Source organism: Misgurnus anguillicaudatus, chromosome 2 (assembly GCF_027580225.2).
Source record: "Misgurnus anguillicaudatus chromosome 2, ASM2758022v2, whole genome shotgun sequence".
NCBI classification, from domain to species: Eukaryota; Metazoa; Chordata; class Actinopteri; order Cypriniformes; family Cobitidae; genus Misgurnus; species Misgurnus anguillicaudatus.
In genome coordinates this window covers 861,668-876,549 of record NC_073338.2, presented here as the reverse complement: position 1 = coordinate 876,549, position 14,882 = coordinate 861,668, and the positions used below count along the sequence as shown (strand labels likewise).

General features: G+C 39.8%; 1 protein-coding gene and 1 pseudogene across 1 annotated transcript in view; one reads left to right on the top strand and one right to left on the bottom strand.

The window, feature by feature from the left end:
- The window catches only part of cacna1eb (calcium channel, voltage-dependent, R type, alpha 1E subunit b), a 372,975-nt gene that overhangs the window by 254,141 nt on the left and 103,952 nt on the right, over positions 1–14,882 (top strand). Inside the window, exons 17-19 of the mRNA XM_073871730.1 lie at positions 10,986–11,103; positions 11,302–11,369; positions 11,682–11,749. Coding sequence (XP_073727831.1) covers positions 10,986–11,103; positions 11,302–11,369; positions 11,682–11,749 — 254 coding nt within the window. The remainder of the gene's footprint in view (positions 1–10,985; positions 11,104–11,301; positions 11,370–11,681; positions 11,750–14,882) is intronic.
- On the bottom strand, positions 1,134–2,665 carry LOC141365967 (uncharacterized; annotated as a pseudogene).

Sequence of the window (14,882 nt, the reverse complement as noted above, 5' to 3'; positions counted from 1 at the left end):
TGCAGCAGCAAACAAAAATGGAGAAAGAAATTTCTTCTGAAAGGAAAATTCATATACAAAACAATGGCTGATGATTCTGTTAAAAATGTAAACAGGCTGTTGTTAACATAAATTTGCAAAAAGCATCTATATATGTATATATGATTAGAGTATTAAAAACCTGAAAAGTGTTAAATTAGGGTAAATGTAGAATGGATAAAAATGTGTGATTAATTTCCGATTAATCTAGATTAATTTTTTAATCTATTGACAGCCCTAATATATATATACGAACTACAAACATACATAAGAATACAACACTGCTTAATAATAGACATGGAAAACACAAGACAGGATTATGACAGAGCTCCCCCCTTAAGAGTGGTTTCCAGATGCTCCCAAAGAAAATAAAGAAGACACAAGAGTCCAAGTGGGTGGAGGGACTGTGGCGGACCAGGGGGAGGGACGGAGGGCCTGGCCCATGATGTGTCAAATCAGAAAGGCAGGACAGAGCCAGGGAGGAGGTGCCAGAGGTGACAGAAACACAAGAGGAACTGGAATCCAGCAACAGGAACCCAGGTGGAACTGAAGACCAGGGTGGTGCTAGTGGCAGCAGCAGCAGCAGGAGGAAGCTGCATAGAGAGCATAAAGAGGCCCTCTGGGCCAGGTTAGTGAACCCATGGTGTTTGGTCATTTTGGCCAAATGATTGCCAGATTTTTTCAGAACTTTTGCCTGTAGCAGGAGGCTCAGGGGACTCTGGATCAGACCTTTTGGGCGTGACAGGAGGCTCAGGGGACTCTGCTTCAGTCCTTTTATTCATGACAGGAAGCTCAGGTTCAGGTGCCTGGGCTATGAAAGGAAACCCAGGAGAATCAATTTCCACATTGGAAGATTATCCTATGACAAATTGCTTGATTGTTTCCTAATTCTTGTAAGTCACTTTGGATAAAACCATCTGCTAAATACCTAAATGGAAATGTAATGTAAACTGTCTGATGTGTTCTTTTCACAAAAACTGCATAAAATGACTTGTCCAGTGACAACCTGAACAATGTATAACCTGCTGAATAAGCAATGAACAGGGTGCTGATTTGGACAGTTTTTAGCTAATTTTGTACAGTTGTAACATTTTTGATGGGGCCCACATAGACTGTTGCTGGACATGATCATATCTGGCCAAGGCACTCCCCGGTTGAGCACCATGGATTGTGTAGAGCATACCCCAGCTCGAATGGCCGTATCTTATAAAGTTAAAAATAACGTGTCCAATGATAACTTACATAGATCGCGTCAAATAAGTTACAGCCAGGATGTACAAGAACAGCCCACATTAGCCACGTCAAAGTAGTTATATTTGGAATACTAATTCCAAAAACCATCCCAAATGTAACATGCTTCACAGTAGGGATGGTGTTCTTGGGATGGTACTCATCATTCTTCTTCGTCCAAACAAGTTTAGTGTAATTATAACCAAAAAGTTATATTTTGGTCTCATCTGACCACATGACTTTCTCCCATGACTCCTCTGGATCATCCAAATGGTTATTGGCAAACTTAAGACGGGCCTGGATATGTGCTGGTATAAGCAGGGGAAGCTTCCGTGCCATACATGATTTCAAACTATGACGTCTTAGTGTATTACCATCAGTAACCTTGGAAACGGTGGTTCCAGCTCTATTCAGGTCATTGACCAGCTCCTCTCGTGTAGTTCTGGGCTCATTTCTCACCTTTCTCAGGATCCTTGAGACCCCACGAGGTGAGATCTTGTATGGAGCCCTAGTGTGAGGGAGATTGACAGTCATGTTTAGCTTCTTCAATTTTCTAATGAGTGCTCCAACAGTGGACCTTTTTTCACCAAGCTGCTTGGCAATTTCCCCGTAGCCCTTTCCAGCCTTGTGGAGGTGTACAATTTTGTCCCTAGTGTCTTCGGACAGCTCTTTGGTCTTGGCAATGTTAGTAGTTGGATTCTTACTGATTGAATGGGGTGGACAGGTGTCTTGCTTGGCTCTCACTGAAGGGGGTCGCATTTTCTCTCCTTCTCCTCCCCATTACCTTCCCTGCTTAGCTCCTCTTGTGTCGTCTAGTCTTGTGTCTTAACTTTTGAGAGACCCTCTCCGCACTGCTCTCAAAACAAAAAATCATGGATTTGATCAACTGGTCTCTCAACGCAATTGACACCATCTTCTCGACGAGAAGCTTGGGTCGGGGGAACCTGTCTGCCCTGCCAGAACGTTTGCAGCTGGCTACATGATGGATGCGTGAGAGAGGTGGCGGGTCGTGTCTGGCGGCTCTTTCTGTGGAGGAGATTGAAGATATCTATCTATTCGGAACCATGATAACATGGCCATCGTGGGTTTTTATGTTTTTGTAAATAAAATATCAGGTTATCCAACCTCTGTCTGTGCTTGGGTTCATCCGCCACCCCTCCTGACAGAACCTGCTTTATGGTGTTTTTAAGTGCTGTGTTATAGTTATCATTAAAAGATGTGATGTGTGCAGATTGCACTGATGAGAAACCTTGCAGAAAAATGTGCTAAATAAAGCTTGACGGAATTTAAAAATAAAAGAAAGGTAAATGGTTATTCACACAGTCACACAGTAAAGGGTAATTTCACATTGTATTGCAGAATTGTATTTGATGCACTTTACCTCTATTAGAAGCACAGGCACTTTACCTCCATTAACTCTTTCACCGGCAGCATTTTTTAAAAAAAGTTGCCCGCCAGCGTTTTTCATGATTTTCACAAAAGTTTAATGCCTTCCAGAAAATGTTCTTCTTCAAATATATAAACATACAATATACCAAATGAAAGAACAGACCCTCTACTTTCAAACAAACAAAATTTTTTTCATCCTACCTTGAGTAGTTATTTTGTAATCAGCTTTTGAATATGGGTAGGTTTCTGCAAAAACACCACATTTTGAGCAAAAAGCAGAGATAATTAAATTTTTGTGACGGACTTCTCATAGAGATCCCATTCAGAGCGATCTTTAAAACAGACACGGACATGCAGCAGCTTGCCAGAGGGCAATACTTCTGGGTTTAAAAAGTTGCGGAAGGGCGCCACCTAGTGGATAATAGCGGTACTGCGGAAAGACAGAAATACTCGTCATTGGCGGGGAAGCGTTTTCTCTTGATTGACGAGATATCTCGTCAATGGCAGGGAAAGAGTTAATGCACAGACACCCACAGCCTGCATAAGTAGGATCCTCTGCAGAGGAAACTCCCAGGGTTAACCCACTAGGTCAGAAAACCAAACTCAGGTTGCCAAAAACCAGGGCTATCAGTTGCAGGAGCAGAAAACTCCCAGGAGCAGAATGATTGAGTAAGATGGTGTACAGGCATCAACTCGGCCAAGTTTGTACCATAGCGTCCAGCCCTGATGGGGCTGAAGTGTCAGGGAGAACCATAAAGGGCAAATGGGTTATCTTCTGAGATACAAATAGGTCCTTTAGACCATTTATGGACCAAAAACAGCTTCACTTTAGAGTGGAGTCTCGATTGCCCAGGCCTTAGCCCCTGCCTCAACAGAATATCTGCTCTCATGTTCTGAACTCTTGGAATTTGCATTGACCTAGGTGATAAAGATATTTTTATTGCACCCAGAGGAGAATCTGAAGCGCCAATTTGTCCAAAGGGTGCAACCTCAGACCTCATTTGTGATTGTTGTAAGAGACCATCGACATATTGTCCGTTCAGATCAGAACATAAAAGCCTCTGAGGACTGGTAGGAAGTGTTTCAATGTCCAAAACACAGCTAACATATCAACGCAATTTATGTGCCATCAGAGATGCTGCCCTCTCCACAGGCCTCTCACTGAGCAACCTTCCACTACTGCTCCCCAACCTGTGAGGGATGTGTCAGTCTGACATTGCCCCCCCCCCAGGTCAGACCCTGGTTGAGAGACCAGACTAAATCTTGAGCGGGACGACCATCTCTATGGCCCCTTTAACCGAAAGTTTTAAAACTTCTTGAAATATCCCATGAAACACCTGGGGCCTGATGTATAAACGTTGCGTACGCACAAAATGGGCATAGAAATATGCGTACGCAATTTTCCACGCACATATCGGGATTTATAAAAAATAAACTTGGCGTAATTAACTGCGCACCGTACGGATGCTCTCCACTGTGCGTACGCACTCTTTTTGAGCGGATTGAAAGAACACAAACTCTGTTCTTGTTTTAATACACATTTAGTTGTAATATTCTTGTTTCATTCATGAAGATTAGCACTTAAATTGCATCTGTCGCATCTGTGCCTATGAGTAACAAATATTTAACAGATGAAAAGTATTGAAAAGATGAAGCCTCTGTGGTGAATGCAGTGCCACACACATCATGAGCGCGTCTGCGTGTTTGAAACGGAAAAGAACTATATGAATAAGTCTTTTCTTTACTAATCAAACACTAAAGGCTAATGTTTCATGTATTCGAGAAATGATAAGAAGTTTGTTAGTCATCTAATCATAGACAAAACTGTAAAAAAATAATACTTTTAATTTTATTAGGCCAAATGACAGAAATAAACCAGAGTGCCTATACAATAAACTTTATATCCTGTAAGATGATGAAAAATAATGTGATGTACTAGGACATTTAATAATTAAAGTTTAGCCTAATATAAGAGACGTTCTTACAATGCGGGTTTATATAAGAAAAAGACTAACACGTTTTTTAACTCATTGGTTTTTATATTCTGCTTACCTGTAAATATGCTTTTTTAAGGTTTGTACTGAACTTTTCGTTTGTAGCTACTGAACTTTTGTTTTTTTTTATATCTTAATGCCTTATGGCTGCGCTGCGTAATACATCATTGTCTTTATGTTTTATTATGGAAAACACTTAACGCGAAACTTTTATATGCTGGACTCGTCTACTTGCCTATAGCAGCCTATTCTCTATAAGGTAGGCTATGTAATATTGCAGTCTTATGCATTAAGTTGCGTTCAATGGTATAATTGATGTACTTGCCGCCTGAGATAAAGACAACATGTCCCGAAACGATCTCCACCATCCGCTGGTCAAAAACACTTAATCTCCCTCTGAGTTTGTTTTCCATTAAAAATTTTATGAATATAATGACACCTGTCTGGCCATATGTGAAACCAGTATCAACTTTGACAATGCCAGTGTTTAAACAGTGTTTTTATAATTTCATAAAAACCCATTAGGCAAAAAAAATATATCTCTGGCCAAAACAAAAGTATATTTTAAACATATGCTAAATAAGTTAATTTTATAAAGTATATGTTTTAAGTTGAAACTATTTAATTTTAATCTTTTTAAAACGTTTTTGTTTACAGGTTCGTAACAAAGTTTTTCTTCCAATGCGACGTGAATATATTTCCTTAAATTAAAATATATGAAGGGCTAAATATATGTTTTAATTTTTTAAAATGTATTTACTTGTGAAAAGTATATTTTTGTAAACATATTTCAAAATATATTTAAGCAAATATATATTTTGGCATTTTTTAATTATTTTGAATTTAAAAATATATTTTTAAGATATTTTCCTTAATATTAAAATGATATGCAGACCACATTATGCCCAGTAAAACTAAGGGTTGTACGCTCCATATATGGTTGTTTCAGGGAGGAGATGGGGGCGGGACGCACGTAGGCACAATCTTCCGCTCACTGGGCTTTATGAATGGAATTTTGCGCAGTTTCTGGAGTACGCATGGTTTTATAAATCTGAAAACTTTTGTGCGTACGCAAATTCTGCCTTATGTGCGTACGCACACTTTAAGGATGGAATCTACGCAAAGTTTTATACATGAGGCCCCAGAGCTTTCATGCGGTCCACCTCAGTGAAAAACCCCTATGAACCTGGGGGGATGAACATTGGATGGATATATATATATATATATATATATATATATATATATATATATATATGTATATATATACTCAGAAGAAGCCAATTTATTAGATCTGGCAGTGCGTTAGAACGCAGTAAGTGGTTAAAGAAGCCAACCTCTCAAGGTTAGGTTTGGTTATGCGTTGTGCTAAATCAGGAGTGGGGAACCCTGGGTCCTGGAGGGCCACTGTCCTGCAGAGTTTAGTTCCAACGTTAATCAAACACACCTGAATTTAATTTCCAAGTGATCGTGAAGACTTGAATTTGATTTTTCAGGTGTGTTTAATTAGGGTTGGAACAAAACTCTGCAGGACAATGGCCCTCCAGGACCAGGGTTCCCCACCCCTGTGCTAAATTGATGCCCTGAAATGACTGATCGGCAGGACATTGATTTGCTTTTGCTACAGTATTTTAATATGGATTTATAGTTCTAAAAACCTCTACGGGGGAAACAGATGAACCCACTTACTGTAAGCTGACATGCCCCAAAGCGCCATAAACGGTCGGGTTAATGCATCTATTTGTTCATTTAGCTGATATGAGGAGCAAATACCATGCAAGGCTTGCCCACTAATTTAGATTGTAGTGCGATATGGACTTTGTAGGAAATGACAGAGGCTTGTTATAATGTTATGATGGGAGGGATGCTGTTAGCTCGGGAGATAAATATTTAGTAAAAGCATCTCCCAACTAATGGCAAGGTCCCATAACCATTCTTTTAAATAGCATATTATGTTTAAAACGATAGATGAAGTGCTTGTATAAATGAGCAGAGAATGGTCCTTTTTCATGATTTGCATACTTCAGAATGGATATCAAAAATGAATGGAACCCACCAGTGTTGAGATTGCACTCGTTTGGGAGAAATCTCTCAACGTCTCATACATTCAACAGACCAGTTGTCTGACTCGTCAAACAGATGAGTTGTGGGTATAAAGTACTTGTTTATTTATTTATTTTCAATTCCAGGGCCATAATCTTTATATGCCCTGCTGAAAAAAACAGCATACCAGCAAGACCAGCATGAACACCAGCTAAACCAGCATCAAACCAGCATCAGCACCAGCATTAGCACCAGCTAAACCAGCACCAAACCAGCATTAGCACCAGCTTAACCAGCATTAGCACCAGCATCCCATGCTGGTCATACCAGCATATGTTGTGTTTTGGTGCTGGTATGCTGTGACCACCAGCTAAACCAGCATAGACCAGCATAATTCCCATGCTGGTCCATGCTGGTTTGATGCTGTTTTTTTCAGCAGGGTGTTGCTTAAAACATCCAAGATCAAACGAGACATCTAAGATAATATCATCGTGCTCATCGTGATGAAAAGGGAAGATTCAAGATGGCGCCGTTGTGTGTGGCCTGCCATCTGTTTCTCCATGTATTATCTGTTAGTTTGTTCGTTTTAATATGTTTTATCTGTCAGCCGCTGCGTGTCTCATCACTGACTTACGATCGGACATTTCTGTTAAATCTGCCAATCCCTACAAATACGCTGCTGTTACGAAGCGGCTTTAACTATACTCCTCCACCACTACTATCGTCCATACCTGGATACCTACGCCGATGGCCGTGTTCCTTACTGGCAGGGAGGCGGAGGCGACGCCGGGGAAAACGGGGTGGCAAAGCTGTTAAGCTACGGCTAGCGCTGCTGAAACACGGATCGCATCTCTGCTCGGATGGAGTCTCTGGAGGTCGTGCTGTTTGCTGTCGCTCCCTGGACCCATTAAGAGAGTGGATAATCCCATTGGTTCCGACTTCTACGGTCCCGCTCTCCGGTGTATATTCTCCTGTCTTTTCTCCTCTTTTTATCACGGAGGGGGAGTATGTTTGGAACATCTTCGACCTGTACCTCGGGCACAGCAACGCAAGGTATCTACCTTAAATCCACTGCTTTTAAGGATGGCTTTGATTAACACCAGATCGATTAGTAACAAGACCTTTATCTTAAGTGACTTGTTCTCTACTCGGAGCTTGGATTTTTTATTTCTTCCTGAAACCTGGCTCTGTCCAGGTGATCTGAGCCCTTTCTCTGAACTTTTGCCATCCAAATGTTTGTTTTTTAATTCCCCACGCAACACTGGTCGGGGCGGCGGTCTTGTATCTATTTATAAAGATCTTTTTACCTGTCGCTCTGTGGTGAATAATTATAACAGCTTCGAACTTCAACAGTTTGTCTTGGAACTTGATAATCCGCTTTTCATAGCGGTAATTTACCGACCACCAAAACCCAATACGAACTTTTTAATGGAGTTTGCTGAGTTCCTGGGCGATGTGACTTTGAAATATGCCAAGCTTCTTATACTTGGAGATTTTAATGTCCATATTTGTTGTATGAAGGATCACTTAGCGGGGTTTACCAACTTACTGAATGCCTTTGACTTTTCTATTGGGGTTAACATCCCCACCCATAAGGATGGCTTGACTTAGTGCTTTTGCATGGAATTAGCATTTCTGACTTAGAAGTTTGTGAAAATGGGTTTTCTGACCATAAGTCAGTTATGTTTACAGTACCATGTCCTACTGCTGCACCTATAGTCTCATCTCGTGGCCTGCTTTCGCGGCGTATTACTGACACAACTAAAGATGCTTTTCATTTATGTTTCATGAAGTGATGCCATCTATTTTTCCTGTGATGCTAGCGTCAATGTACTTCTCTCCAGTTTTAACTCCATCTGTTCAAATGTTTTAAATGCTGTGGCTCCTTTAAGGACCTCTCAGTCTAAAACTTATTCTGAACCTTGGATTGTTGACTCTATCCCTTCTCTCAGACGCTGCTGTAGAAGAGCAGAACGAAAGTGGAAAAAGGACAAGCTTCATGTTTCATATGAGATTTTAAAGGACTCACTTTTTAATTATCAGAAAGCAGCTAAAGAAGCAAAATGTCGACATCTGTCAGATATTATTAACAAGAACAGTTCTAAACCAAATACTCTTTTTAACATTATCAATGCCACTCTCAACCCGTCGCCCTGTCTCTTCTATGGGGATTCAACTCCAACATGTGATGAATTTTTAGTTTTTTTTTTGATAGAAAATTAGGGATCTCCGGCTGGGGATAACTCCCTCGCTTTTTAATCCTCAGATCCTTCTATTGCAATTACTACTTTAAACCTGTCTCACTGCCAGATCTACTGGATATAGTTGAGCATCTTAAGCCCTCAGGCTCGTCCTTGGATATTCTTCCGCCTTTTTTATTAAAACAAGTTTTTACCGAAGTCGCTCCATATCTTTTGCACATCGTAAATTGCAGCTTAGAAACCGGCATTATGCCAGACTGCTTAAAGCATGCAGTGGTTCATCCACTGCTTAAAAAACAGAATTTGGGCTCATCAGTTTTAATAAATTTTAGGCCCATCTCCAATCTGCCTTATATTTCAAAGATTTTAGAAAAAAATTGTATTTTTACAGATACAAATTTTTTTAGTTGATAATTTAATGTTTGAAACATTTCAATCAGGTTTTCGTAAATGCCATTCTACCGAGACCGCACTTTTGAAGGTATTTAATGATATTTTAATATCATGTGACTCGGGTGATTTTGCAGTCCTTGTGCTATTAGATTTGACAGCGGCTTTTGATACAATTGATCATGCTATTCTCATTGAGCGTTTAGAACAGTGTGTTGGTTTAAGAGGTGTTGCTCTAGACTGGTTTAAGTCATACTTTGCAAATAGGAGTTTTTCAGTCAAGATGGGTGAGCATTGCTCGAGTAATGCTTTTCTGCCCTGTGGTGTTCCTCAGGGCTCAATTTTGGCTCCTCTGCTTTTTTCTCTATATATGCTTCCTCTTGGCTCAATTTTTAGAAAATATGGTTTGTCATTCCACTTTTATGCGGATGACACTCAGGTTTATCTGCCTGTCAAGCGAAATTCTGTAGGTTTAGAGTCTCTTATGGCATGTCTGACTGATGTGAAGGCTTGGCTTTCCTTAAATTTTTTAATCTTTAACGAAAAGAAAACTGAAATTATAGTCTTTGGTCCATCTGATCCCGCTTGCAGCTTGTCCAAAATGCTGCGGCTAGACTCTTGTGTGGGGTCAAAAAAAGGGAGCATATTACCCCTGTGCTATGTTCACTACATTGGTTACCTGTTTGTTTTAGAGTCGATTTTAAGGTTTTGCTCCTTGTTTACAAATCTTTGAATGGTTTGGCCCCCCCTTATCTTGGGGAGTTACTGGTCGAGTATCAACCTACTAGGTCCCTTCGGTCTTCCAACCAGGAACTTTTGGTCACTCCTAAGTCGAGACTGAAGTGTAGGGGTGATCGTGCTTTCTCTATTGCTGCCCCAAGGCTTTGGAATGCCTTGCCTCTGTCCATTAGACAAGCCACCTCTCTTAATATTTTTAAGTCCAGGCTAAAGACATTTCTATTTTCTAAAGCATATGGCTGATAGGTTATTTGTATTATTTTAGCACTCTGTTTGTCTGTCTGTTTTTATGTATCTTCCTATGTTTTGTTTTATGACCTCCTGTAAAGCACATTGGTCGACGCAAGTCGTAAATTAATTGTGCTATATAAATAAAGTTGTTGTTGTTGTTGTTGTTGTTGTTGTTGTGATCTGGCTAATTAGGTTTGAACACACCTGCCGCTTATGATTATTATAGGTGGATTGAATTATTTGAGATCATTGCGTGTTCGTGCACTGCATGAATAATTATCAAAACCCCTGCTCCACAAAAAGAAGTTGCATAAGTAGGCTACAGAAAAATTATATTTTTATATTAAATATTGTTAAAAAACATCGCTAAAAGATTTAATCTATCTTTTTTACTAAGTGTTGAATTTAAGAAGCTCTTCATATTAATCGTGCATCTTAAGCAGATTGCGCTCGTATAATGGAGAATACATGAGTGCGTCAGACTTTCCGTTTCACCTCCGCTTGGTGCGATCTAATCCTGTTAACATGAAATAAGCCTGCTCGCGAGCAGGTTCAAGCTTGCACACCTGTATGACAGCAAGTCCAGGATGAGCTTCCAAGAACCAAATAATCCAAGATCATGCCAAATCGCCAACAATAAGTTAGCGACATACGAAGAAAATGCCCCATGGATCAAATAATTAAATGCTTGTTTGCTCATAAACTGTTCTTGTTTATCAATGGTTATTTACTATTTTGATTTTAACTTAAACAGATTCTTACTGGAGAGGACTGGAATGAGGTGATGTACAATGGAATACGATCACAAGGAGGGGTGCAGTATGGAATGTGGTCCTCAATCTATTTTATTGTTTTAACATTGTTTGGGAACTGTATCCTTTTTAGTGCCCTATGTTTTGGATGACTTTTCTGGAAAAAGTGCTGAAAATAAATTGTGTGTTTTATATGGTGCCGTACCATGTCTTTGGCTTTAATTTAGTTTTAATGTAGGTAATTTCAGGCATGTTTATGTGTAATTGTGAAAACATCTATTCAAATGAATACTAACTTCTTAACAATGCTATGAATAGACACATTGCTTAATGTATTTTTGGCCATTGCTGTGGATAATCTAGCCAACGCACAGGAACTAACTAAAGTAAGGCATTTTAATCTACATTTTATGCAAGATCATTGTGAATGCTATGAAGAACTCAGACACAAAACCCTTTCAGTGCATCATTCTTTAAAATGACCGTATTTTTTATCAGCCCCTAATTGATTCTGCCAACATAGCGCTATTTCTGAATGACCTGAGGCTGGGATTAAGCTGATTTTAAGAGAAAGCATTTGATGAATGTGTAATACACACCAAAAGTTAATATTATTATCTAATTTTTGACAGAGGTGGTGTTTAGCGTTTTTTGCATCTGAGCTTCTCATATATTAACAGTGTGTTTGTTTCTTTAAGGAGGAGGAAGAAGAGGAGGAAGAGTTCTTTAATCAGCGGTATAAAAGCAGAGAGTTTGGCCTCTCTGAGTAAGTTTTTCTGTCTATGGCTTGTTTTATAGGACCGTTACCCATCTTTTTCCAATTGAGAATAATTTAAAGGAACTTTTAAAAAGTAAAACTTAAAGTAACTGCCTAAAATTAATGCCCATTCTGAACATATTGACTTCCAAAGAATCTTGTGCTTGACACATGCTTTGAAACCATTATGCCACAATGTTACAATGTTAGTTCTCAAACCCATCAAACACAGAAGTGCCATATATAAATGTACCATTTGTCTCTTGTGTCTTTTGATCAGTGTTGGTTCTGGTCAAATCTGAAAGGAAAGAACAGAAAATAATTAAATTAAATTAATAAAACAGATTTTAACTGACAACAATCAAACTACATAAAACTACATTTTATATAAGTCACTTGTCAATAACACACATAATAAATGTGTAATATAATTATGTAGAAACAGTCTACTTATGTCTAATTTGGTGTCTGAAATAGACTGTAGGTAGACAGAAAAGGTTTAATGATAGCTGAGTAAAACTGCTATCTTTGTTTCCTTTTTTAACCAATTTAGTTCAGTTGTCAGTTTTAAAGGTTTCAAATTTTCCCGTGTTTTAAAACTATGAATGTGTTTACAGTGCACAATATAACATGTGTTCATGTTTACTTTGTGAAAATAATGAAGTATTTTTCACACAATTTATTTTCCTTGTCCTATAAAGTCCCTCCTTTAGAAAGTGTTGTGATTCGACAGCAGCTTCGCACACGTTGGGCCCTATTTTAACGATCTGAAACACAAGTGCGAAGCGCAAAGCGCAAGTGACTTTGTGGGCGGATCTTGGGCGCTGTTGCGCCAGGCGCAAATCAATAAGGGGTTGGTCTGAAGTAGGTTCATTATTCATAGGTGTGGTTTGGGCGTAACGTCAAATAAACCAATCAGAACGCTATCCAACATTCCCTTTAAACGCAAGGGCGCAAGTTCCATGGCGGGTTGCTATTATTATGACGGATTTACCAGGCGCACACAGGAGCGGTTCACAGCCGAGGAGACACACGTTCTTGTAAGAGCAGTCAAAGACAGAGAAGTTGTTTTGTATGGGGATGGAAGAAACCCGCCCAAATCAGCGTCGGTTAAACAGGCGTGAGAGGAAATAGCCACAATTGTCTCATCAGCTGGCATCCCCATCGTTGCGCCAAGCGCTACAATGATGTCAGGAGATGGGGGAATCCGTGTACCGGGAGGTGGATCTGCCTCTACACATGACCTGACGCCAGCAGAGGACATCGCTGCGTTCACCCTCAACGCTGAAAGCCAAGAAACGCAAGCAGTCCAACCCAAAAGTACACTTACAAATCAAGTTCATATACATTAAGGTTTCTTATGAAAACATTTTAATTATTATTTACATAAAATAAACGTAATACAGCCACTCAACAAACTTATGAAAATATTTTAATCGTTATTTGCATGAGAATTTTTTAACGCAGCCACACAATAAATAAAAACTATCACCACAATGCTCACCACTATGATTTCCCTTATCTCATGTGTTAATATTTTTTATTGTAACAATTTATGATTTGCAAAAATAACTGTTGCATCTGTGTAGATTAGATAAGCAAAGTGTGTGCGCATTGTGCACGCTATACATTATGGTCAAGCGTGCGCCCTTAAAATAGCATAATGAACCACGCGCAATGCGCCACTGACTTTAGACTATTTTTTTTGGTCAGTGCCGCAATTGTTTTGTGAAACTGCAAAATAGCATCAGGGATGGTTTGCGGCAGAACACGCCTCCTTTTTTGCGCTGAACCGCCCAGGGACCGCAAGTTCATTCCCTAGTTTCCCGACGTGCGTCTGTGGAGGGAAAAGCCCGCTGTGCGCCGGTGCAAAATACGAATAATACATGCGTCACTGACAAAGTCAATTGCGCTGGGTGCAATATAGGGCCCGTTGTCTGGAAAGGTCATGCCAGACTGAGGAAGCTGTCGTCAGCAAAGGCCAAACAAAGGGGATTTTAAGGGATGGGTGTCTCGATGCATGGCTCACAAAAACACTACTACTTTTTTGAAGTTTTCCTGTAGCAACATCCTCTAACAGCAACATTACACACTAATGGCGCGTTTCCAATGCATAGTACGGTAGTACCCCATGGTTTGATTTGGGTCATGTCTGGTCAGCTCACCTCACTTTGGCTTGGTTAGCTTTTCCATCGAGTTTAGTTACACTTTGGAGTGGGAGGGATTATAGGCATATTTGCGCTGCTTACTGTTGTGACATCATACAAGTGAGAGCTTCGTTGTACAAACCCATGACTGACAGTCACTGCAGCAAGTGTTACATTGCAAATAATCTAAATGTCACCTTTAAAATAAAACTGCAAAATTGACCTATAGTTAAATAGTTTGCATCTCTGGATTTGCTTACTGTCTGTATTTTTTAATATAAGGATGCACTTTCTGTAATGCAGCTTTGAAACAATATGCATTCATGTGTTAAGCACTATACAAACGCTCAAACTTAGAGACTCCCGCCTTATTTCATTGAATTGGTTGGAATTCTGCTTAGCTCTGTAATGTGATTGCCTGGAGTTCACGTTCATCTTAACAAAAACTTGATTTCTTTCATTTGATAAAAATCTTGCTCGGCCGTGTAATTTGATTGATTAGGAGTCATTTACAATGACTTCTGTGAACAGAAACTCCCGCCTTCTCTCATTTTGATTTGTCAACATTTTAACACTGTAACTATGTCAGTGAGGAAAATAGCCTATGGGCCGCAGAGTGTTTGTCAAGGGCCGGTGGTTACTCTTGCGCTATTTAATTTTTTTTATGCATTATGCCGGCAGGACCAAAGTGAAAGGGGTTGGTGCTTAACGATGTGATTGGGCCAGCCCAATGTCAAACGGGATGCCAATCAACTATCTGGATTTATGGGCCAGTCAGAAACAATAACATATAGATTAAAAAAGTGTCGGACTCGGGACTGTCGGCCCAAATAGCTTCGGTATGCCAGATGGCCAGTCCACCCATGATTGGGACAGAATCTTTCAAACATGGTAAGGAGCATCACATTTCTGGCTTATGTCAGATGTATTCAGGCCAATCACAATGTACAGATTAGCGCTTTTCAAATCGATGAGTTTTGTACAAAATCTTTGCG